Source organism: Hippopotamus amphibius, chromosome 5, assembly GCF_030028045.1.
Source record: "Hippopotamus amphibius kiboko isolate mHipAmp2 chromosome 5, mHipAmp2.hap2, whole genome shotgun sequence".
NCBI lineage: Eukaryota > Metazoa > Chordata > Mammalia > Artiodactyla > Hippopotamidae > Hippopotamus > Hippopotamus amphibius.
The window spans coordinates 132,580,643-132,605,010 of NC_080190.1; the positions used below are offsets into that span (position 1 = coordinate 132,580,643).

The 24,368-nt window shown below is 39.0% G+C and overlaps 1 protein-coding gene, 1 long non-coding RNA gene and 1 other non-coding gene across 6 annotated transcripts in view; 2 read left to right on the forward strand and 1 right to left on the reverse strand.

Moving 5' to 3' along the window:
- The window catches only part of VIRMA (vir like m6A methyltransferase associated), a 63,935-nt gene extending 51,428 nt beyond the window's left edge, over positions 1–12,507 (reverse strand). For 2 of the 3 annotated variants that reach the window (XM_057734906.1, XM_057734905.1), the window contains exons 1-2: positions 12,253–12,507; positions 1,507–1,622 (exon numbers count right to left, since the gene is read on the reverse strand). In XM_057734906.1, the coding sequence (XP_057590889.1) occupies positions 1,507–1,622; positions 12,253–12,315 (179 nt within the window). In that variant the 5' untranslated portion in view covers positions 12,316–12,507. The remainder of the gene's footprint in view (positions 1–1,506; positions 1,623–12,252) is intronic. The other variant, XM_057734907.1, reaches the window with a different exon arrangement.
- On the forward strand, positions 764–835 carry TRNAK-UUU (transfer RNA lysine (anticodon UUU)). The gene has a single exon. It is a non-coding gene; the product is annotated as a tRNA-Lys (tRNA).
- On the forward strand, positions 12,426–23,247 carry LOC130853269 (uncharacterized). 2 transcript variants are annotated; one of them, XR_009053709.1, is made up of 4 exons: positions 12,426–12,755; positions 19,757–19,924; positions 22,434–22,473; positions 22,866–23,247. It is a non-coding gene; the product is annotated as an uncharacterized LOC130853269 (long non-coding RNA). The 2 variants fall into 2 exon arrangements; XR_009053710.1 differs by lacking the exon at positions 22,434–22,473.
- The last annotated feature ends 1,121 nt before the right edge of the window (positions 23,248–24,368 follow it).

Consider the following 24,368-nt stretch of genomic DNA (forward strand, 5'->3'; position numbering starts at 1 on the left):
ACCCAAGGCCTATATCGTAGTTCTAACCTCATGAGGGAACTTCAGCCAATCAAGCAGCTCCCAGGTTCCTGACCTCAGAAATAGCAGGGGATTAGGTTGCTAAATTTGCTGTAGTTTGTTACACAGCAGCAGATAACTAATAGACAGTTCCTGACCAAAAGCAGTACAATTAAAGACTGCGGGATAAACTATCATTACTCCATCTTTCTCATTCTACACATATAGGAAAAGTAGAGGGAAATACAGGAAAACAGGAATTTTTATTTCCTTATACATGGCAAAAAAGATATGAAGTCAATCATAATGATCTGTCACTATAAATATTAATCACTCTTATTGCTTTGTTTTCTATATGTTTTACCTTTGAATGACCTGAAAACACTTCAAGATTTTTATATCTACCTCTACAAATAACCAACTATTTTTCACAATTATGAAGAAATGAGCCCTTAACTTTGAATCTGTACCATAACAGTCACCACTACATAGCTGGCTTAACTTTTTCATGTAATAGAAACTGAGCTATCACAGCATGGACATAACAAAATGTGGCATTGATACATAAGAGTAATACCTAGGCTATGAGCTAAAAACCCACAGATATATTTATTATACATATTCATGTTTATATAAGCAGAATTTAGCTTTTATCTCCAATTCATGTAATTAAAATCAGAAGATGATTATTCATGTTACAACAATGATAAAATTCCTCTGTTTTATGTCAGTTGTTAAAGTTATCAACAACTCCACATCAGGGAGTTCCCTGGCAGTCCAGTGGTTAGGACTTGACACTTTTACTGCCATGGCCCAGGTTCAATCCCTGGTCAGGGAACTAAGATCCCACAAAGCTGCATGGTGCGGCCAAAAAGTAGAAATAAAAAAAGATTAAAAAAAAACACAACAACTCCACAACAGGAACCGTGTCTTACATTTGGTTTATATCACACAAAGCCTAAGAAAGAGAAATGATGCTCAAACAACTACTTGCTCAGTACAACTAATGGCTAATGTGAAGCTACATATTTATAAAAAGACACACATATCAGGCTAAGAAGACCACCAATAAGTCATGAAAACTGATACTATAATATAATAAAAAATGTAGTAACATAATAAAAGATATATTTCTAAATACTCAGACATTTATTTTCAAGGAAAAAGGTTAAAAATACTTCATCTACTACACTATGCCACTGTAGAATAGTTTGGAAAATATAAACCTATTTCCACCAATTTAAAAAAAAAGAAATGAAGCAAGAAAAACTTAATCTAGTACTTAGGTCAAATAATGACTCTTTTCAAGTTTATAATAATATATGGATTATACAGAAAACCTACAGTCAATTACAATGCAACATAATATATCCATAACGGAATAAAATCTTAGGGGTTTTTTTGCTTTGTTTTTTACTTACAAAATGTTACCTTAAATTTTTGCATTTAGGAATATGTTTCTAGATCATGTTTAGTCAAAAACACTTTTAAAAAAGAAAACTGACTTACCCATATGCTCTATTGTCAGGCAAGCTGCTATGGGCTCTTACTCCTGGGGGTATGACTCGGACTTCATTGATATAAACCACACATGGAAAACGAACCACATCTATATGAGAACTTTGCTTTAAGAAAAGTGGGGAGAGGAATATACTGTAAGCAAAACACTTTGTCTATTCAAAATTCATTCATCTTCTGTTTCATTCAGAATGTTAAATAATTTTAAAATAAACACCATGTCATTAACATAATGCTATTACATTATTTACAATGGTGTTAAAAACCACTCTTAAAAATAGCTGATAATAAAATGTACCTAGTTAAATCTCTCCATTTGTATAACAACATTTTCTGCATCTGCTTCCCTGCTGATGTTTTGCTTAGGCCAATACAGACCTATAATCCTTTACTGGAAACCTCTGGAGGTGGATGCCTTTCAGAATCCTGACTTTTGGAATTCCCTGGCAGTCCAGTGGTTAGTACTCCGTGCTTCCACTGCAGGGGGCACGGGTTCAATCCCTGGTGGGAACTAGGATCCCGCATGCCGGGTGTCGCCAAAAACAAAACAAAACAAAACAGAATCCTGACTTTTTAGATTTTTAGAAAGCAAATGATACAAATACTGAATATTACTTAACACACCCAGTGGCTTCTGGGGCAGTACCTTGTAACCAAAACATTAATACCTCTGCAGCAACATGTATAAACATTCACACTAAATAAAGATTATAACTAGCATCATGTCAATTCAAATCAGAGCACATAGCCAAATGAATTTAGGGCAGATTTTTCCGCCATTTTGGAATTTCTGAATTATAGATGAGAGATTGTGAATCTTTACTCGAATTACCTTAATTTACCTAACTTACATACTAACTATTATCAAGAAATCAAGGGAAGCCACTTAGGTACTGAATAGTTAAGGTAAACCCTCTCAAATTTAAAAAATGGAAAAAAATCCGCAAACTAAGAATTTATCATATTGGCATAAATGGATAGCATAAATTTAGCGTACATTTATTTCTATGTATCAGTTGACACAAGATCAGACAAATGTAGCTCTTGTGATCAATAATTCAAAAAGAAATTTTTCACATTGTTTTTGGACTATTATTTTATATCAACTTTTCCTAGCAGCTCAGCCAACTATCATTACCAAGTGGTCGAAGTTTATAATAAGAATGGTTCATATTATTTGTATCTTGAAAAACTGAGTCCTGAGTGCCCGCTGAAGCTGCAAAGAATACTGTGCCCTTCAACAGACCAAAAGACTGGTCAAAAGTCTTTCCTAAAATGTGACAGAGGATGACTTTCCAATTTTGCATTTTAAACTCAGAGATTAAATATAATTAAATATATAGGTGTATTAATTTTAATATAATGTTAACTATTCAAGTGTACTTTATACTCTCAAAGACACAAAAGAAACAGGATGAATGCAAAGTGAGGCTAATTGCTAGCCGTTTTCCAATACAACTCTTCTTCTAGAGAAGTCTGAGTTGGGCACAAGTGAATTAAAAACTGAATTTCCCAGATTCTGGGAAGCCAGTGTGAACATGCGATTGCTAGATTTTGATCAATGGGATGTAAATAGAAATGATGTAGGCAACTCCAGGTCATGTCCTTAAAGGGAAAGCTCACACTTCAGAAATTCCTGCCACCTCTTCTTCTAAACTCTGCTGCCTTTCTAGAACACATGTTATGGTGAGCTGCCTTGGACAATGCAGGCAATACCCTAAGAATGGGAGAGGAACCTGTCTCTGACAATGTAGAGCTGTCACATTAGCCCTAGAACACTTAAAACCAGAAAGAAAGAGAAAAACCTATTTTATCTAATTTATCTAATCCACTGTTATGCTGACTTTATGACAGCAGCTGAAATTGTATCCTAATTATTACAAATACACTGTGGGTATTCAATAAATACTACAGTAAATTTATGTAAAAGAAATAAGCATTCTGCCTCAATTCTGCCTCAAACTTTGGTTCTATGTTTCCTTACTGTAAAGAATTCCTCTACTTAAAAAGTCAACTATACAGAAGCTCCTTTGCTTATATGGTTAAAAATTCTCATTAATATTTACAAAGGACACGTAGAACAAAATTTATTTATTCTATCCTCCTCCACCCTGCCCTGTTAGGGTGTAGTCACTGCGGACCTAAAAAAATGTACTACGGTTTACAAACAGCCTTTCAAAATCTATTTTGTTTGTAAGCAGAAGAGTTTCTGTATTAGTTGCTACCACTTTTGTTCAATATTTATTTCTAATCATTTATTAAATGTCTACAATGTTCCAAAGTATGCTAGGTCCTGAGAATATAAAGACAAGACATAACCCCTGTCATTAAGATACAATCTACTGTGGTACACAAAGAGATAAATTGCTATGATACAGACTCACACAGGAAACTATGAAAATTGAAGGGGTACTTACCTAAATCAGATTGTGGGCAAACATTTGTGGGGAGAAAAACAGGAGTGTCAGGGAAGGCTTCCCAAAAGAAGTAGCAACTGATCTAAGTAAGTCTTTAAGGGAAACAAGAATCAGTGGAACAGGGAGAAAGAGCTTCCTAGGCAAAGAGAGAAGCATGCACAAAAGGAATGCAAACAAGAACCTGGAAGGTTCAAGAAATTACAAGCATAGTTCACCAAGACTAGAGGGCAAAATGTAGGGAGGGAAGTAGGGCAGAGTACCTAAGCACAATCAACAGAATTACAAGAAACAAGACTTTCATCCACTGCCAGAAGTCATCTCCAAAAATCTGTATCTCCATCTGGGACCTCTCTCCTGAGCCCCAGACCACTATATCCAACTGCCAACTGGACATCTCCATTTGACTGTCCCTCTGGCACCAAAAACTCAGTAAGTCTAAAACTAAACTGTCCTACATCAGTGATGGCACCACCATCCAGACAATGGCCAAGACAGAAAACACCATCCTCGGATTCTTTCTCATTCTCTCTCATTTGAATAATTCCTTCATCCAAACATCAAGTCCTAATGATTAAACCTCTAAACAGCTCTCAAATCTGTGTATTTCCCTCCATTCTGCTGTCACTCCTCTAGTTCCAGACACTAGGGCAAATTCCTTGGTCTTATAAACAAGTATGGTCTCCTTTTATCACTCCAAATGTATAGCCCCAACGTAGCCTGGTTTTCCTCATCTTTATCACCTCACTCAAGCTACTATCTCTGCTTAGAACCCTCCCATGCTCCTCTCCCAAATCCTTTCAGATGTCAACTTTCTCTTAAAAGCTAAGCCAGATCAAGTCTAGATGAGTGCTTATCAAACTAAATTCTAATTGCTTCTTTTAATTCTCCTGTTAGAGTGATATTTCAACACAAGAACCAAGTCTCAGTTTATTGTTATATTCATAGTGCTTAGCATATTCATTTAATGAATGAAAGACTTTTAACAGGCGCTTATTAATAAGAGTTGACTGAACTGTGTTTTCAAAGTTAAAAATATCACAATGGGGCTTCCTAGGTGGCGCAGTGGTTGAGAATCCACCTGCCAATGCAGGGGACACAGGTTCAATCCCTGCTCCAGGAAGATCCCACATGCCGCGGAGCAACTAAGCCCGTGCGCCACAACTATTGAGCCTGTGCTTTAGAGCCTGTGAGCCACAACTACTGAGCCCATGTGCCACAACTACTGAAGCCCACGCGCCTAGAGCCCGTGCTCTGCAACAAGAGAAGCCACAGGAATGAGGAGCCCACGCACCACAACGAACAGCAGCCTCCACTCACTGCAACTAAAGAAAGCCCACGTGTAGCAACAAAGACCCAACACAGCCAATAAATAAATAAATAAATTTATTTTAAATATATATATATATATTACAATGAAGTAGGGGCTTAAAATATCTAGAGGAGTACATAAACCTAGGAAGACAACTTGACAGTGGGAAATCATAGAAGATTTATGATTAGAGAGGTAACAGGAAAGTGACGAATAGACTGGTCGGATTCCGCCACTCAGCCACATTTATCCGAGGAAGAAGTCACTGTGTGTTTAAAGGTCACAGTATAGCTGTCTCTCCCTCCTCACTTTTCTATTCCTGCAACTATCTTTTCTTCTCTACCCTCTCCTAAGGGTAAACTAAGGCTATGTCATCCATTCCTGCCACTTTCAATACCACTGCTGTTTGCATGAGTTCCAAATTGGCTTCCTAAACTCTAAAATGAAGTAGGAATTTCTAACATCAATCACCCTCGAAAGACTGTATTTTAAGCCAGCAATTCCACTCTGGAAAGTAATAAAGAACTAATTAAAGATATATAAAACAATTTAGCTTCAAGAATATCACACCACTGTAAAAAGTCAGAAGCCTAAATGTATGAGAATTTAATATATAAATAGCATTACCACTTAAAAAAATATTACACAATCAATAAAAATGGTATTATACAGAATATCTTGGGAAGGAAACAGGATGGCTTGGGACAGGAATAAAAGATTTACTTTTTACTGTACACACTTTTGAAATTGTACCTCATACATGTGTTGCCTAGTCAAAAAGAGAGAGAATGTTCGAAAATGAAGCTTACTTTTAAAATGTTGTATAGGTGTACTTCTTGATTTATAAAGAAGCACAACACACTGTTAGCTAAGAAAAGAAACCACGAAACCATATTATAGTTATCAGTACCTTAATGTGTGTGGTGGGTGTATACATTTAAATATATATATGTGGGACTTCCCTGGTGGTTCAGTGGTAAAGAATCCCCCTTCCAATGCGAGTTCCGTCTCTGGTCAGGGAACTAAGATTCCACATGCTGCAGGGCAATTAAGCCCAAGCGCCACAACTACTGAGCCTGAGCCTCATCTAGAGAGCCCACAACGAAGTGCCCACGCTCGCTGCAGCTGCAAAGATCCCAAGTGCCGCAACTAACACCTGACACAGCCAAAAATAAATAAATAAATAATAAATAAATAAATGCTTTTAAAAATAATTTAAAAATATATATAAAAATTACTAGAATATTTGCAAAAAATTAAAGAAAGTTGTTAATGATAGATGGGACTAAGAAAGGTGGAACTGTTACAGGGAAGAGCTAAATCCGACTCCTTGTTAGATCTGTTTGTTTTACATTAACCTTTGTATTTATTGCTTTTGCTACAAGTTTAGAATGTTGCTTTATAGCCTGAAATATACAGGATAGCCCATTCTCCAACCTCTGACCTTTAAAAGTATAACACTCTTCCATTCATTAAAGTTTCAGAACAAAGAATAACATTTGCCTTGTTGGAGGTTTACAGGAATATCACAACCTGACCTAGGTGGACAGCTGCAAGAACAAAGGATTCTGGCACCAGGAATCTGTAATAACCAACACCACCCCCTTTCCTTTTTTCGTATAAAAGAAGCCTGAATTCGAAATCAGGCAAAATGGTTTTCTGACAGACACGAGTCGGCCATCTTCTTGGTCTTCCAGCTTTCCAAATAGTCTTATTCCTTGCCTCAACACCTCATCTCTGATTCATTGGCCTGTCATGCGGCGAGCAGAGGAAGCTATAAAAGCCTTTGTTTTTCTGTACTTCCTAATTATTCTATAATGAAATTAAAATTTACAAAAATAACATTTTTTTTATTTTTTAAAAAGTGGCATACAGGATTTCCCTGGTGGCGCAGTGGTTAAGAATCCACCTGCCAATGCAGGGGACCCAGGTTCAATCCCTGGTCCGGGAAGATTCCACATGCCTCAGAGCAACTAAGCCCGTGCGCCACAACAACTGAGCCTGCACTCTAGAGCCCACGAGCCACAACTACTGAGCCCATGTGCCTAGAGCCTGTGCTCTACAACAAGAGAAACCACCACTCACCACAACCAGAGAAAGCCTGTGCACAGCAAAGAAGACCCAACACAGCCAAAAATAAATAAATAAAATAATAAATTTTAAAAAATGAAAAGTTAAAAAAAAAAGTGTCATATAAACCACAACACAATTTGTAATTTATTTAGCACTACTGAAACCCCTTTACATATTCCCCTTGTGAAACTTGGATAAATGCCTGTCTTCCCTACCAGATTATAAATTCCTTTGAAAGCAAGGGCAATAAGTTTTGGGGATTTTTTTTGCTATTTCTATTGCCCCTCCTAGAGCTACGCCTCACCTTCAAAAGTGTTTTTCATAAACAACTGTTAGGCTTCCCTGGTGGCACAAAGGTTGAGAATCCGCCTGCCAATGCAGGGGACACGGGTTTGATCCCTGGTCCAAGAGGATCCCACATGCCGTGGTGCATCTAAGCCAGTGCACCACAACTACTGAGCCTGTGCTCTAGAGCCCATGAGCCACAACTACTAAGGCAGCATGCCACAGCCCCTGAGGCCCGCACACCTAGAGCCTGTACTCCTCAACAAGAGAAGCCACCGCAATGAGAAGCCCACACACCACAACGAAGAGTGGCCCCCTGTTTGCCACAACTAGAGAAAGCCTGCACACAGCAACCAAGACCCAACAAAGCCATAAATAAATAAATAAATAAATAAATAAATAAATAAAAAATAACTGTTAAACAGACTCCCAACTTCCTACTGTGCAAATCTGTCTGGTGTATGACTAAACAAATTGAAAACTAAAATATCTTGTTCCCATCAAGCCCATTTCAAACCCACTTTCAGACTTTTCTATGACTAACAATGGCCCTGCCAGTTCTAATTCCACCAGTTCTCTGTAACTAGAATTCTATCATTTTTAACCTCTCTCACACGATCAGTTGCCATCCTGTTAATTCTATAAACAAAATGTATCTTGTACCTATTCCCTCCTCCTTAGTCCCACTGGAACATAGCATTGCACAGCTTTAGAGCCAGGAAATGTGCACTGCTATATCTTAATTCAGCCATGCCACTTTAGGAAAAGTCACCTAACCTCTAGTGCTCAGTTTCCTTACCTATTAAATAGTGACAACTATCTTTCAAAATTGATGGATGGATTAGAGATAATGTATTTAAATTTCCAAAGCACTGCGTCTTGCACAAAATAAGCATTCAATAAATGCTAACAAAGATTACTGCCCATCTGCTAACTCAAGTTTTCATTTTGTCTCATTTTTTCTTCTTGATTTGCCACCTCTAATTATTCTGAACCACTTTAGGCATTACTGATGTACCAATGTACTGGTGTACTAACCTACCTTGATTTTACTAATCGTATCATTTGCCTACTCAAAAACTACTTATTTCTTACAAAATAAAGACCATGCTCCTTTGCTGACCATTTAAGGAACTCCGTGATCTGGCTTCAAACTGCCCATCAGGTGCCACTTCACACTGCTACTTCAGCATACCTTTTCAAAGGACTGACTATGCCAGGAGAATGTCCTCATTTCCTATCTATAACTGTGGAACATATCCTCTACCACTAAAGACCAAATTCATATGCCACTTGCCTTGATGAAGTCTTCCCTGATACTCTCAAATAAAAAGTGATCTGTCCCTCCTCTGAAATCACATAGCCTTTATTTGTACCACCAAAGGGGGCTAAATATTGACTAGGGTCCTAATACATCACACGTTGATGGGCATTTGGGAAATAAAGGAAACAAACCTCAAGAAGTTTCTACTCTGGGATTTCCCTGGTGGCGCAGCAGTTAAGAATCCGCCTGCCAATGCAGGAGACACAGGTTCGATCCCTGGTCCAGGAAGATCCCACATGCTGAGGAGCAACTAAGCCCATGAGCCACAACTACTGAGCCTGCGCTCTAGAGCCCATGAGCCAAACTATTAAGCCCATATGCCACAACTACTGAAGCCCATGCACCTAGAGCCCATGCTCTGCAACGAGAAGCCACTGCAATGAGAAGCCTGCAAGCCACAAGGAAGAGTAGCCCCCGCTCGCTGCAACTAGAGAGAGCCCAACTGCAGCAGCGAAGACCCAATGCAGCCAATAAACAAATAAATAAATGTTAAAAAAAGAAATTTCTACTCTGTCTCTTTATGCACTCGTCATAATTTAATTTGAATCATAATTTTGTGGACCTCAATCTCCAGTACTAGTTATAAACTCCTTGAGAACAAACCTCCCAATATTCCATATCATCCCCAAAAAACTACTCCTTCAAGACTCAGTTCAGGGGACTTCCTAGGTGGTGCAGTGGGAAAGAATCTGCCTGTCAATGCAGGGGACACAGGTTTGAGCCCTGCCCTGGGAAGATTCCACATGCCGCAGAGCAACTAAGCCCATGCGCCACAACTACTGAGCCTGTGCTCTAGAGCCTGTGAGCCACAACTACTGAGCCCATGTGCCGCAACTACTGAAGCCCACGCGCCTAGGGCCTGTGCTCCACAACAAGAGAAGCCACTACAATGAGGAGCCTGTGCGCCACAATGAAGAGTAGCCCCCACTCTCAGCAACTAGAGAAAGCCCGTGTGCAGCAATAAAGAACTAACGCAGCGGGACTTCCCTGGTGGCACGGTGGTTGAGAATCTGCCTGCCAATGGAGGGGACACGGGTTCAATCCCTGATCTGGGAAGACCCCACATGCCACAGAGCAAGTAAGCCTGTGTGCCACAACGTCTGAGCCTGTGCTCTAGAGCCCTCGAGCCACAACTACTGAGCCCACGAGCCACAACTACTGAAGCCTGGGTGCCTAGAGCCTGTGTTGTGCAATAAGAGAAGCCACCGCAGTGAGAAGCCCGTGCACTGCAATGAAGAGTAGCGCCAGCTTGCCACAACTAGAGAAAGCTTGTGTGCAGCAATGAAGACCCAGTGCAGCCAAAAAATAATAAATAAATAAATAAATAAAGTTATTTAACAACAACAACAAAAAAAACTAACGCAGCCAAAAACAAATTAAATAAATAAATAAAAATTAAATTAAAAAAAAAAAACTCAGTTCAATTGTGATCTCTACTAAGCCTTCCTCAATCATTGCCAGAAGGTATTTACTACTGGTCCTATCCTCTCTGTGGTCCTCAATGCTTCCTTAAGAATGAGTGAATACTAGATTTCTAAATATATAATAAGTGAATGAATGCTAACTTTCCTAAACTAAAATACTACAAAACTAATCCAACATATGCTTTTCTTTCATTTTTAACTGTTCTCCATTTCTGTACTCATGCAAGGTTTGTTCTTATCCAACTACTGCCTCCATTGTGAGTTTTCTAAAGCCCAGCTGGAACTACAGTCAGAGAAGTATAGTCATTGAACAAACAGAGCTAATTGACCCACATGGAATGAGAGACCACAAATAATTCATCGTTAGTGAAATATGCTAAAGTTTCCAAATATTTGATTTTTATAGACCTATAAACCATTCTTTAAAATAATCAGAAGATTAAGGTTGTCAAACTTTTTATTTTACGAAGTATCAAAGTACAACTGTTACCCACTACCATCCCTATCTCTGAAGAAAGAAAAGTTCTCTCTTAAGGTATAAACTACTGTATGTATAGAATAAGCTACAAGGATATACTGTATAGCACAGGAAACACAGCCAATATTTTATAATAGCTTTTTAAAATTAACTTATTCATTTGTTTATTTATTGGCTGCATTGAGTCTTTGTTGCTGCACATGCGCTTTCTCTAGTTGCTGCGAGCAGGGGCTACTCTTCCTTGTGGTGCGCAGGCTCCTCATTGTGGTGGCCTCACTTGTGGAGCACAGGCTCGAAGCTCTCAGACTTAAGTAGTTGCAGCCACACAGGCTCAATAGTTGTGGCTCAACTGGCTCTAGGGCATAGGCTCAATAGCTGTGGCACACGGGCTAAGTTGCTCCGCAGCATGTGGTATCTTCCTGGGGCAGGGATCAAACCCCTGTCCCCTGCACTGGCAGGCGGATTCTTAACCACTGCACCACCTAGGAAGTCCCTATAATAACTTTAAATGGGGTACAATCTATTAAAATTGTGAATCACCATGTTGTACACTTGAAACTAATATTGTAAATCAACTATACCTCAATTTCTTTAAAAAAGTTCTCTAAATTGATTGTTTACACTGACAGAGAAATGTGAGCTCTGGTGGTTCGTTAAATTTCTCTATGGACTTCATTACTGTTTGTTCTTGGCCAGCTTTTGGGAACCTTTGGTTAACTAGCTACTCAATTTACATGTGGCAGAGCCAGTCACACATTCAGGGGCGCTCAAGTTAATACAGAACAATGACTCTACGACAGCCCACTCTCGCCACTCAAAACAACACAACTGTCCTTTACAGTTTGACCACAATTCTCTCCTCTTCATGCAGGTATTCTCCACGCAAAAAACGTTCGGTATAAATACTTCTTGCTCTAATGTGTAAAATCTTTCCAAGAGATAAGTACTATTAAAGTTTCAAGACAAACTAGAGAACGCCGCAATCCTAAGCCAAATGAGTGTCACACCTGGGTGGCATAACTCCTGTTAAAAAAGGGACCTAGGGGAAGGGATGTGAGAACCAGGAAGCCAACGTGAACCGCTCGGTCACCAACACTAACTGTCAAACACAAGGTGTCCAAGACCCCCAACCACCTGAGGTAAACCTGAGACCCATGATCCTTTTCAAGGCCCAAAGCGGACCCGGGGGGCGTTGCGGGGAGGGTGGGAGAGGAAAGCAAGTAGAGCAGCCAACTCAAAGACAAGGCCGGACCTAAAGTAACGCAGGGAAATGCGGGTGGGAGGGGTACCGCCGCACGCCCTCAGACGCGGCGCCCACACCCAAACTACGCCGCAATCGGCACGAGGCAAAGTCGGAGCACGCCTAACGATTTTGTAAGGGTCCCCAAGTCGAGAAACAGGGTCGGAATCACGTCGCCAAGCCTTACCTCAGCGCTCGGGTGTTTAAAAGTGTCTAAAAATAGCAGCTCCATAGCCGAGTCCACCGCCATGTTTGCCGCGGGCGGGGGACGGGGGAGGACTTCCGGGGCAGCCCGCCAAGCTCTGCGACAGCGGCTCAGGAGAGGGAGCGACAGCGGTACTTCCTGTGACCAGACCGCTGGCCCCGCAAGCCTGGACCTATCGCGACGCGTCGCGCTGCCGGAAGTCGCCAGCCCAGCTTTCTTCAGCGCGGCGGAAGGCGCCCTCAGAGCCCCGAGAGAGGAGGAGGGAGAAGACAGAGGAATACGGAGTCTCCAGTGGTCCAAACTGCATCGTCCTACCGCGTTTTAGAGCCACGACAGCCTCGGGGTGGCGGAGCGCGGCGCAGGCTTAGGAGAGGCGGAGGAGGGGTGGGGAACGCTTCCCACCCAGGACACCCAGCCCAGTGACCGGTCAGCAAGCAGCCTTCCCGGGGCTGGCAGGAAAAAGGTGCAGTCCGCGAGGTTGAAAAGTAAGATTAAAAAAAGAAAGAAAAAAAAAAAACTCTCTAAACGAAGAGAGTTTTTGTTTTCTCGTGTGGATTATATGCATTGTCGATAATAATACCTAATCCACAGGTTTGTTGCGAAAATTTAAATAAAATTCAAAAAATTGTAAAACGTGAAATGCAATGAACAGTTAAAATGTAGAGTGAAAAGTAAGCCTCCTTGTCTCCCTGTTGATGAACATTACAACAGTTGGAATTATTTAGTAGTCTAAATTGGCACAAGTGCTTGGGAGAGCAATTAGGAATTTTCTAGTAAAATTATGTGTGCCTGCCGCACTTCTAGGAAAACTCTTGCACGTGCCCAAAGAAATATCGACAGATATAAGAATATTCATGGCAACACTTTATCGTTTTAAAAAGCTGTAAACTTAATTCTCATTAGTAAGAAATAATCAGTAAACTCTGGTTTATTTACACAATGCACTAATATAAAGCAGGTAGAAAGAAGGAACCAGTGCTATATCTACTAACATGGATAATCTAAAAAATAGTTAAGCAAACACTTATTCTTCACATGTTGAAGAGAATATAGCATTTAAATAGTTCCAAACATATAAAATAACATAAATTTTTAAGAGCATATGTATGTTATAAAATTTAATGAAATGCATTGGAATGATAAACATTAAAATTTCAAGATAGTGGTGAACCAGAGGGAGATGTAATTGAGAAGTGCACGTGGGCTTCAAATGCTTTGATAATGTTTTATTTTTTAGATTATTGGTTGTTTCACAGGTGTGCCTAACATTGTACCTTTTGGTATGTCTGAAACATAATAATAAATTAATTTTTAATTTTTTAAAGTAAATCTCCCATCTACCCCCTTCCCCAGCCATCCAATTTCCTCTATTAGCTAAGTTTATCTTTTACTATTTGTTTTTTTCAAAGAACCAGATCTTGCATTTATATTTCTTACCTTTATCATTTTTCTGTTTTCTGATTCTTTAGTTTCTGCTTTTGAATTTGCCAATTTCTTCTTTCTGCTCTCTAGGCTTCTGTGCTGTTCTTTCTCTGATTTATATAGTGATGCTTAAATTTCTTATATTCTTATTTATTACTATATATTTATGTCTACCAGTTCTTTCCTAAGCTCCACTTTAACTGTAACTAATATACCACATACTGCTTTTATTGTTGGTATTTTTTTACATAGTCTGATTTTCTTATCTTTGATTTATTTTTGACCTAAGAGTAGTGTGAGGTAGATTTAAAAAAATAATAATATTGGGAGAATTCCCTGGCAGTCCAGTGGTTAGGACTCCACACTTTCACTGACGAGGGCATGGATTCAATCCCTGGTGGGAGAACCAAGATCCACAAGAGGCACACCCTAATAATAATAATAATAATAAGCTATTTTTTAGAGCAGCTTTAGTTCTATGGGAAATTGAGCATATGGTATAGAGTTCCTACCTATATATCCACTTTTTCCTATCAAGGATTCCTATTATTATTATTTTGCGTTATAATTTATATTTACTTATTTGGCCGCACTGCACCACTCTTAGTTCTCCGACCAGAGGTTAAACCCGGGCCACCACAATAGTAGAAGTGCTGAGTCCTAACCACTGGACTGCCAGGGAATTCCCAGGATGGTACATTTATTACAATTGATGAGCCAGTATTGATACATTGGGTTTTTTTTGACATATTGTTTTTTGTTTTGTTTTTTTAAGTCTTTATTGGAGTACAATTGCTTTACAGTATTGTGTTAGTTTCTGCTGTACAACAAAGTGAATCAGCTGTATGTATACATATATCCCCATATCCCCGCCCTCTTGAGCCTCCTTCCCAACCTCCCTATCCCTCCCCTTTAGGTCTTCACAAAGCATCAAGCTGATCTCCCTGTGCTCTGTAGTAGCTTCCCACTAGCCATCTATTTTACATTTGGTAGTATGTATATGTTGATGCTACTCTCTCACTACGTACCAGCTTCCCCCTCCCCCTGGTGTCCTCAAGTCCGTTCTCTACATCTGCATCTCTATTCCTGCCCTGCCACTAGGTTATCAGTACCATTTGTCTAGATTCCATATATATGCATTAGCATACAGTATTTGATTTTCTCTTTCTGATTTACTTCACTCTATATGACAGACCAGATACATTGTTATTAAAGTCCATATATTATATTAGGCTTCACTCTTTGTGTTGCACATAGGTACCATGTGTGTATTTGAATTTAATAAACTATCTCTGAAATAATTATACCAGAAACTGATCATTGTTTTTGCCTCCAGGGAAGGGAGCTTGATGGCTAAGGTACAGAAATAGAATTTATTTCCATGTACATGTATTACCTAATAAAAAATAAAATTTTTAAAGATGAATAAGAATTGAGGAATGTGAAAAACTTGTATAAACAACTCTTCCGAGAACTTTTGTTGCACAGAACAAAGGAATGAGGTAATTGTTGGAGGGGAACATGGAATCAAGAGTATTTTTAGGATGGAGGATAATAGAGCATGTAGATTCCTGAGAATGAAGCAAAGGAGAAACAGTGATGATGAAGGAAGAGGGGGACACTTCATGCAGCAGTGTATTGAGTGGATGGGAGGGATGGTATCTGGTAGCCAAGTAGAAAGTGACCTTTGCTGGAAAGAATACCTGCTCCCTGGTAACCAGGGGCAAGAAGGAGTCCATGGGTACACAACAGATGGGAGTAGTGATTTAGTATGTGGAAATAAGGGAGTTCCTTTTTGATGGTTTCTGTTATCTCAGTGTGATCATCAGCTGTGATTCAGAGGGCAGAAAGATGTATAGGAGGTCAAAAAAGAGAGATGTATTAACCAGACTACTGGGAGAGCCCAGAACTGTGATTGGCTATGCATCACGTCTCACAGTGTATACGGCCCCAAATTCACTTTTTCTTGCCCACTCTTTAACCTTGTCCCACTTTGATGATTCAGCGATTCACATCTAGATATGGTTCCCTTAATCCAGAGGTATTTCACATCTCTGTGCCCTTGCTTACCTGTTTTCCTCTACTTTGAATATGACCCCCTCAATATGGCTTTCAAAAACCTACATACAGTTACAGTAGCATCCAAAAGAATGAAATACCTAAGGAATGAATTTAACCAACAAGGTGAATAGCTTGTACACTGAAAACTACAAATCATTGCTGAAAAAATTAAAGAGAATTTAAGTAACTAGAAAGACATTGCATGTTCATGGATTGGAAGACAATATTGTTAAGATGACAATATTACCCAAAGCAATCTACAAATTCAATGCAATCCCTATCAAAAGTCTAACAGCCTTTTTTTCCTTAAATGGAAAATCTGCTCTTCAAATTCATGTGGAATTGCAAGGGGCCCCCAAATAGCCAAAACAATCTTGAAGAAAAGAACAAATTTGAAGGATACATACCTCCTTATTTCAAAACTTACTACAAAACTACAGTAATTAAAACTGGTGGGACTTCCCTGGTGGCGCAGTGGTTAAGAATCCCGCTGCCATTGCAGGGAACACAGGTTCGCTCCCTGGTCTGGGAAGATTGCACATGCCACGGAGTAACTAAGTCTGTGTGCCACAACTACTGAGCCCACGTGCCTAGAGCCTGTGCTCCACAACAAGAGAAACTGCTGCAATGAGAAACACGCGCATTGCAACAAAGAGTAGCCCATGCTTGCCACAACTAGAGAAAGCCCACGCACAGCAAAGACCCAACACAGCCAATATAAATAAATATATTTTTAAAAATTTGCAAGTTATGTTTGATAAGGGTCTATTGTCTATACTATATATAGCAAATTCTACAACTCAACAACAAAAAGACAAACCACGCAATGAAAAAATGGCCAGAGAACTTGAATAGGCATTTCTCCAAAGAAGTTCAGATGACCGATATGTATGTGAAAAAATGCTCAACATCTTAAGTCATTAAGGAAAAGCAACTCAAAACCACAGTAAGATACTTCACACCCATTAGGATGGCTACAGTTTTGTTGTTGTTGTTTTTTATTGTTGTTTTTTAATTAGAGTTGGCGAGGATGTAGAGAAATTGGAACCCTTGTACATTGGGAATGTATACTGGTGTAGTCACTGTGGAAAGCAGTTTGACAGTTCCTCAAAAAATATATAGAATTACCATATGACCCAGCAATTCCACTGCTAGGCATATACTAAAAGAACTGAAAACAGGTACTTAAATACTTGCATGTGAGTGTTCATAGCAACACTATTCACAACGGCCAAAAGGTGGCAAGAGGCCAAATATCCATCCATGAATAAATGGATAAACAAAATGTGGTATATACCTACTTCCTGCACCACACAGCTCCCCCACTCCTCAGATTTGATATTTTTTTATCTGTACTTCGGAGTATATTCAAAGATTAAGGTCTAGTGCCCAACCAGCTTTTGCCACTTCTTCATAGGTTAGTGTCCCTCTTCCAACCTATGAGCTTTTTCCAAGGTAGTGATGATACCCTGTTCCTGGCACACACTAAACATTCAAAAATGTTTATTGAATGAATTGATTTCTTTTTCACTATTTCAAATCACACATAGAATTATGTATTATGGATGTTTTATATATCAAATGCTTGGATTGTACTATTCTTTTTCTTTCACTTCTATCTCTTTTGCTCATCAGATTAGAAACGCCCCCAGAACAGTGCTCTGTAAACAGTAGCTATTGCTGTTTTACCAGTTACAGTGTCTTTCCTTCTTTGATTTTCACTACCCTGCAGTGAAAAGAATCATTTGAAGAAAAACAAAAAAAATGCCTGTAATGTAAAATGCAATTTATGCAAATCTGAACACTTGCCGGGGCATGGTGACAAAAAGGGCAGAGATGGTGGGAGAGAGCTAAGCAGCCCACAGCAAGTCCGTGTTGTGTTTGGTAACAGATGAGCTCTTTTCCAAGGTGACTGACATGCACAGCAGTACACAGAGCAGGAGGAGGGTTGGAGTGAACTGCCAAGCATTTCAGTCTCTCCAGAGATCAAGTACATCAAGGACAACTGATTTGAGAGTCTGGCAAACTGCCAACTGCACCGACAACCATGCACCACTGGGAATACAAAGGGCCTTCATTTTCCTCCCTCTCTGAGCACATTGATTAAAATTAACAGCTGCCACCGCCCTTTCTCCATAAGACTTTGTTATGATAATTCCCTACTGCCAAGGACTTGCTGTGAAACTTCCACATCATTCCTGAGAATGTAGTCTGGAGATTACCTAAAGATTTGAGAAGCATAGATTGTAAACTATTATCTGTACAAATTATCTTGAAATAAGCACACCCATGAGTGCCAGTTGTTTAGAAAGATTTAATGACCCCATCTATTTTCCAGCTCTTTTCCAACCTCATAAAGGCATAACACTCTGGGATCCTGTCTATTTTAAAGACAGGCAAACAGCCAAAACTGTGGTTCAGTTCTACAGAGCCGGCATTATGTAGACCATAAGCCTTACATATGACACTTCTCCTTTTTTGTAATTGTTCTACTGTAATCAGCAAATCCAAAATCTCTCAAAGCATGTTCCCTCAGGAAGCCCCATGGAACAAGGTTCCTATGATCAAAAAGAATTTGAGAAGTCCTGTATACCTTAGCACCCTCTTACAGCTTCACCGTGCATGTCAGAGGCTGTGAGAAGTATACAGAAAAGAAACTGCTCTAACTTTTTAGAACTTAACTACTAGCCATTGCAGCTAAATCTAAACTTGCTTTTAACAACCTTAGGTTTTTTTGCAGAGGAGTTTGTTCTACACGTAGCCCTAGATTTGGTGTGTTTGTGGGAGGAGGTGAGTTCAGGATCCTATTACTGTACGTTGTCATCTTGAACCGGAACCTTAACATCTTTAATTATTTCTGTACTTTTTTAAGGGCTAGTGACATCAATCTTCTGGATTATTCTTTCTTTTAGCACATTAAATGAGGTAGGTCATAAGTACAAAGACTGGGTGGATTTGAAGATGGCTGGTAGAATGAATTGAATTGGCTAAAAACTTGCTTTTACATAAGAACTTTATGTTAATTGATGAGCAAATATTAGATTCCTCTCTCTCTCTCTCTCTCTCTCTCTCTTTCTGTCTCTCTCTCTCTCTCTCTCTTTCTCTCCCTGGATCCACTTATGCTTCCACACCAGAGATTCCACCTTTGCCTAAGTCTTCCTCAGATTGTGCAGTGGCTATAACCTGGTCTCCCAGCTCCAGCTAACTTGACCAAGGACAGTCACCAGGCATAAAGTAGGTTGTGGGGAGTCATCAGTTGGCATAACCTCTGACTTATGTGGCCTGATGCAAAAGATGAGAGACTCAAGTGAAATTCCCAGCTGATAGTAGGACAGAAGGACGCAGGTTCATGGAGTAGAGCAGAGTCAAATTAATGACAAAGGACTAGACTAGAATGAGTGTTGATCAGCTCTGCTGAGGTCCTAGAGCTGCTGTGAATCAAGAAGCAGTTTTGCTGAAGGAGGGCCAGCCATGTTTGAGATTAATTTTTCTTACTGTAATCCCCTTGAATTTAAATAGCTTGAGTGGGTCTTTATTTATTGCAATCAGACAATTGTGAACTTAAATAACTACTTTAAAAGTGTTCTTCTGAGCTCAGTAGGACATATGCAGAAAAATGAAATATGATCACGCTCTTAAATGAGTTAATAATAGAACTGTAGAAATAAAACACAAATATTAGAGAGGTGACTTTATAAAACTGTAGAGTACAGTACTAAGAGATTATATGAATTTTTGAGATCAGGGTTCAGAGTTTTGACAAGAAAGAGATGGCACATTCAGAAGGTTAATTCATGGATGTTTAATAATAATTTTTTTTAAATGTTGAATGAAACTTTCAAGGTAATGAATATGATCGTTGTGTTGATTGTGGTGATAGTTTCAGTGAACATTGTCGAAAATCAGTGAATTGTACACTTTAAATATATGCAGTTTAATGAATGTGTTATGCTTCAATAAAGCTGAAAAAAAAAAGAATGTTTAATGAAAGAACTATTTACAGCGGTGTGAGCAGAGTCAAGGGTAAAAATTCTGGGCAAGCAATCCTGAGACGCCATTACGCCCCAAGGGCTGAGGAAGCAAGGGAAGGAGCCTTCACAGGGAATCATCAGAGCTGCAGGCATAAACACAAGGCCAGCAGTGTACAGACTATTTGTTACCATCCAAAGAGGTAAGTACAGAAATTGAGAGTGAGCATTTAGAAACTTCTATAGCAATTTAACAGATTAATGTTACATTTGTCGAATCAAATAATATAAAACCTGGGGATTATATTTTGTATGTCTTTGGGGTTTTTCCATTTTGCTTTTCTGGTAATTTTTTTTTTTTAAGTTGTTGACCAGTTGTGGGTGATAATTTTTAAAAAAAGATCATTCGCCACTGATAGCTTGAGAAACACTGATCTGGAGGAATTCAACCCTGATAAAACCTCAGCTTTCCCTCGCTTCAGGAGAGAGCTAGGGAAAATGCATTCCTCAGTCTCTCTTTCCTCCCACACTGTGATCTCTGTTTCTCCCTTGGACCAGACCCAATTAGAAGCCAGAGGGCAGAAAGCCCCAGGTGATACAGTGTACAGCCAACCAGGTGATGGAGCAGAGCAGAGAAGGGTAGCAAGTGGATCGGGAGCAGCAAACAGATTCGCTGTGCTCTGGGGTGTGTTACATTCACTGTGTGATCTTGGGAGGGTTACTTAGTCTCAATGATCTTCAGTTCCCCCCATCCGATATAATGGGGATCCTTAGACCACCATCCACTTATTCTACCACTCTTCATTCTCTTGCTTAAGCCAGAGATGGCAGTCATTCCGATCCCATCCAGTCAGTCCTGAGCATCTCACCTCCATAGTGACATTCACATGTGGCCCTTCCTCTCTGTCCTTCCTGCCCTCCCTGAGCTGAGCTCCTCTGCCTTTGTCCATCGTACTGCAACAGCCTTCTAGCTGGTCTTGCTCTCTTCGAATCCAGCCTCCAGAATGACACCTGAGGGATCTTCTAAGATACAGATTTGGCCAACTAATTTCCTAGCTTAAGTACAGAATTTGAGAGTGAGCATTTAAAACTACTTAAGTGTTTAGAATGCTCGAGTGGTTTTGTTTTGTTTTGATTATGGTCTTCAGATTATAAATGTTTTCTTATGCGTCTAATGCTTCTAATCATGCTCTTTTCCTCTGTCTGAAATGCCCTTGTCCTTTCTTTGCCAGCTAACTCCCTATTCATTTTTCAGAACTTGGGGAAATTTCTCCGACCACCACACCCAATACAAGCAGGGGGCTCCTAAATGCTCTTACTGTACACTTTATTACATCACTTATTCTTGCACTGTAATTAAACTTCCTTTTAGAAACTGCAAACCCCTTGAAGAAAGGAACTACACAATTTTTATGGTTGTATTTTCTTGCCTAACAGTACCTGGATACAAGTAGTACTAGATAGATAGATAGATAGATAGATAGACAGACAGACAGACAGACAGACAGATAGATCTCCTCTATATATATAGTCAAATGAGTTGTTGAATAAATGAGAATTGGGATGGTCAGTTAAATCTTTATGGAACTGGAATTTGAACTAAACAGTTTCTGAAGAATAGATAAGATTGAGATGGCCAAAGAGAAGGGGAGAGAGTTACTGGTTGGTTTCACAATTTGAGCCAAAGCAGAAAGACCAGTGTAATTAGTAAGTAGATGAGTTTGGATGTAGGAGCTAAAGATGGGAGAGGTCAGTTGAGGTCCAATGGAGGATTGTCATGAATTCCACATTGGAATTTGTTTTGTAAACTGGGAGTGAACTTAGGAGTTGAGGTTGAGCATTGACCCTTTTGAAAGCAGAATGAAATTATATAAAAGTTGTGTCAGGAAGATTACTCTTCCTGGGATGTTTACAATGAATTAAAATGAAAGACTAGAAGCAAAAAAGGTCATTAGGAAAATTTTAAATAATTCATATGAGGGGGTTAAAAGTCTGAATTTAGATTGTTGGCAGTGGATATGGAAAGGAAACAAATGAGAAGAGACATTAAAAAGAAGTTATTAAAATTTGTTAAAAATAGTGGTCTTTAGTGACTAGCATAAATGCATAGAACTCAGTGTTTACTGATAATTCAACACTTTAAAATTCTGGTCAGTACTAATAACAGAAATAAAGAGGGTACAAACGATGTTAATAAATTCAGCTGTTTTAATAAAGTTTATTATTGTTATTACTTGAATTTAAAAAGTCGTGTCGAAAATTTAAGTCTCAGGCAAAGGTTTTACATTTTGGACTCCAAGGCCCTGCTACAATATCTACTGCCACCTGCTGGCAGAGGAGAAGTGACCATAGTCTCTAAATTGCAAATCTACAAACTTAAGTCATGGTTAGTAGTATACAGTTATCTAAATGTCAAGCAGCTGGATGGTAATAGGGGGGTTTCTATTCTTTATTGTATTCTCTAATTGCTACATCACTACCAGATCAAGGGGCCCTAGGAGCTTGCTACTGGCTGATCAAGCTTAGTGTCTTATCCCATTTTAATTCCACTATTACTGAGTGGTTTTTAGGATTTCCTTAGTTTTTTTTTTTTAATTAATTTTTATAGGAGTATAGTTGATTTACAATGTTGTGTTTAGGATTTCGTTAGGTTTACAGTTTCCTCACTTCTAATATTTGAAACAGTAAAACTTTTCTGGTTGCTTTTACAAGGTTATTGTAAGAAAGAATGGAGAAAAAAACATGTGGAAAGGTAAAGATACTCTTGTTTGTACCACGCATCAGGTTTGTTCTACAAATTGATTTTTTTTTTAATTTTTGATCAATACCGTAACATTTTCATTTTTGCCATGTTGTAGTAATATGTTTTAAAATCCAGTAGAGGGATCCTACATTTAAATGAATATTGATATGTTAGTATTGATAATACTGGATCCATACACATATTCTTAAAATATTCATGCCCTCTGATCCCAGTGCTTTTCATTTTGGAAACTTAAGAAAGTAATCACAAAATGGTAAAACACCTTTATTTACAAAACATGTATTGCATCATTTGTAATAACAAGAAATTGGATACAATGTAAATGTTCAATAAAATAGTAATTGTAAAGTGCTACAATCATAAAACAAAATATTTTACAGGGACTTCCTAGGTGCACAGTGGTTGAGAATCCACCTGCCAATGCAGGGGACACGAGTTTGATCCCTGCTCCAGGAAGATCCCACATGCCTTGGAGCAACTAAGCCTGTGTGCCACAACTATTGAGGCTGTGTGCCACAACTACTGAGGCCCGTGAACTTAGAGTCTGTGCTCTGCAACAAGAGAGGCCACCGCAATGAGAAGCTCGAGCACCACAACAAAGAGTAGTCCCCGCTCTCTGCAACTAGAGAAAGCCCCCGCAGCAGCAAAGACCCAATGCAGCAAATAAATAAATAAATAAATTTATAAAAAATATATATATATATTTTACAGCCATCAAAATGATACTCATAAGTAACAGAATTACATGGGAAAATTATTTTATTTGCTTGGAAAAATGCATAAATGTTATGATTGCAACTATTGTATATAAAATGAAATAAAATGTTAATAATTCACACATAAAAAGACTAGAAAGCATTATACGAAGGGTCAGAGTTATTTGACTATGAATATCATTTTCTTTTCTGTTTTCTTTTTTTATTGTGTTCAAATACACATAACATTTTTTAAAATTATTATTATATTCTAATCCACCATTCTCCATGGTGAATTACTAAAATCCCATACGGATGCCTAACAAATATTATGTATTCAATAAGTATTCATTTCTTTCTTCTACATAACCACTTCTGGGGGTGGTGAGAGATTATGTGTATTGCTTTATATTTTTATTCTTACTAATTTATGGAACATTTTCTTTTCATTATTTGATATTCCCACATGAGACCATGTATTCTGAATCTGTGTCAGAATATCAGCCATGAGTACATAAGAATGTAAACAGGTGTGGCTGACTGACTGTTGGAGGCAAAAGTCATGGTGAGGTGCAGCATCTTAGCATGATCGTTGTTTAGGTCCTTGATCTGCCATTAAGAGCTGGGCCTTGACCCCATAGGATTAGAAACTCTTGTTAACTGGTTTCCTCAGGAGTGATCAGAATAGAGCCATTTTAATGACACAAATAAACTTATTAAAATTTTTTGATTTTTTAATTTTCATTGAAAAACCAGAACATATATGTTAACTCACTGTGATAGACCTTATAGAATCACAGTTGTGGGGGTGATGAATGGACTCAGGAAACGCCAAAGCCCAGTATGAATGAGCTAGTGCCAAATGCCCTTTTCTTCTGTTAGGATATATCTAATAAGGGAGATGACAACTGTAGTAGAAATAGATGATTGCTGCTTCTTTTTTTTTGATCGTGCTGCATGGCTTGAGGGATCTTAGTTCCCCCACCAGGGATCGAACCCATGCCCCCTGCAGTAGACGCACAGAGTCCTAACCACTGACTGCCAGGGAAGTCCCATGTTGCTTCTTATGCTGAGAATCCTGATTTGTTTAGGATACACACTCCTCATTCCCCTAAAACCATGACTTTTAGGAAAACTGGCATCAGTTCTAGCCTGAGAGAATGACTCTTTTTGGCCTAATTTCCCTTC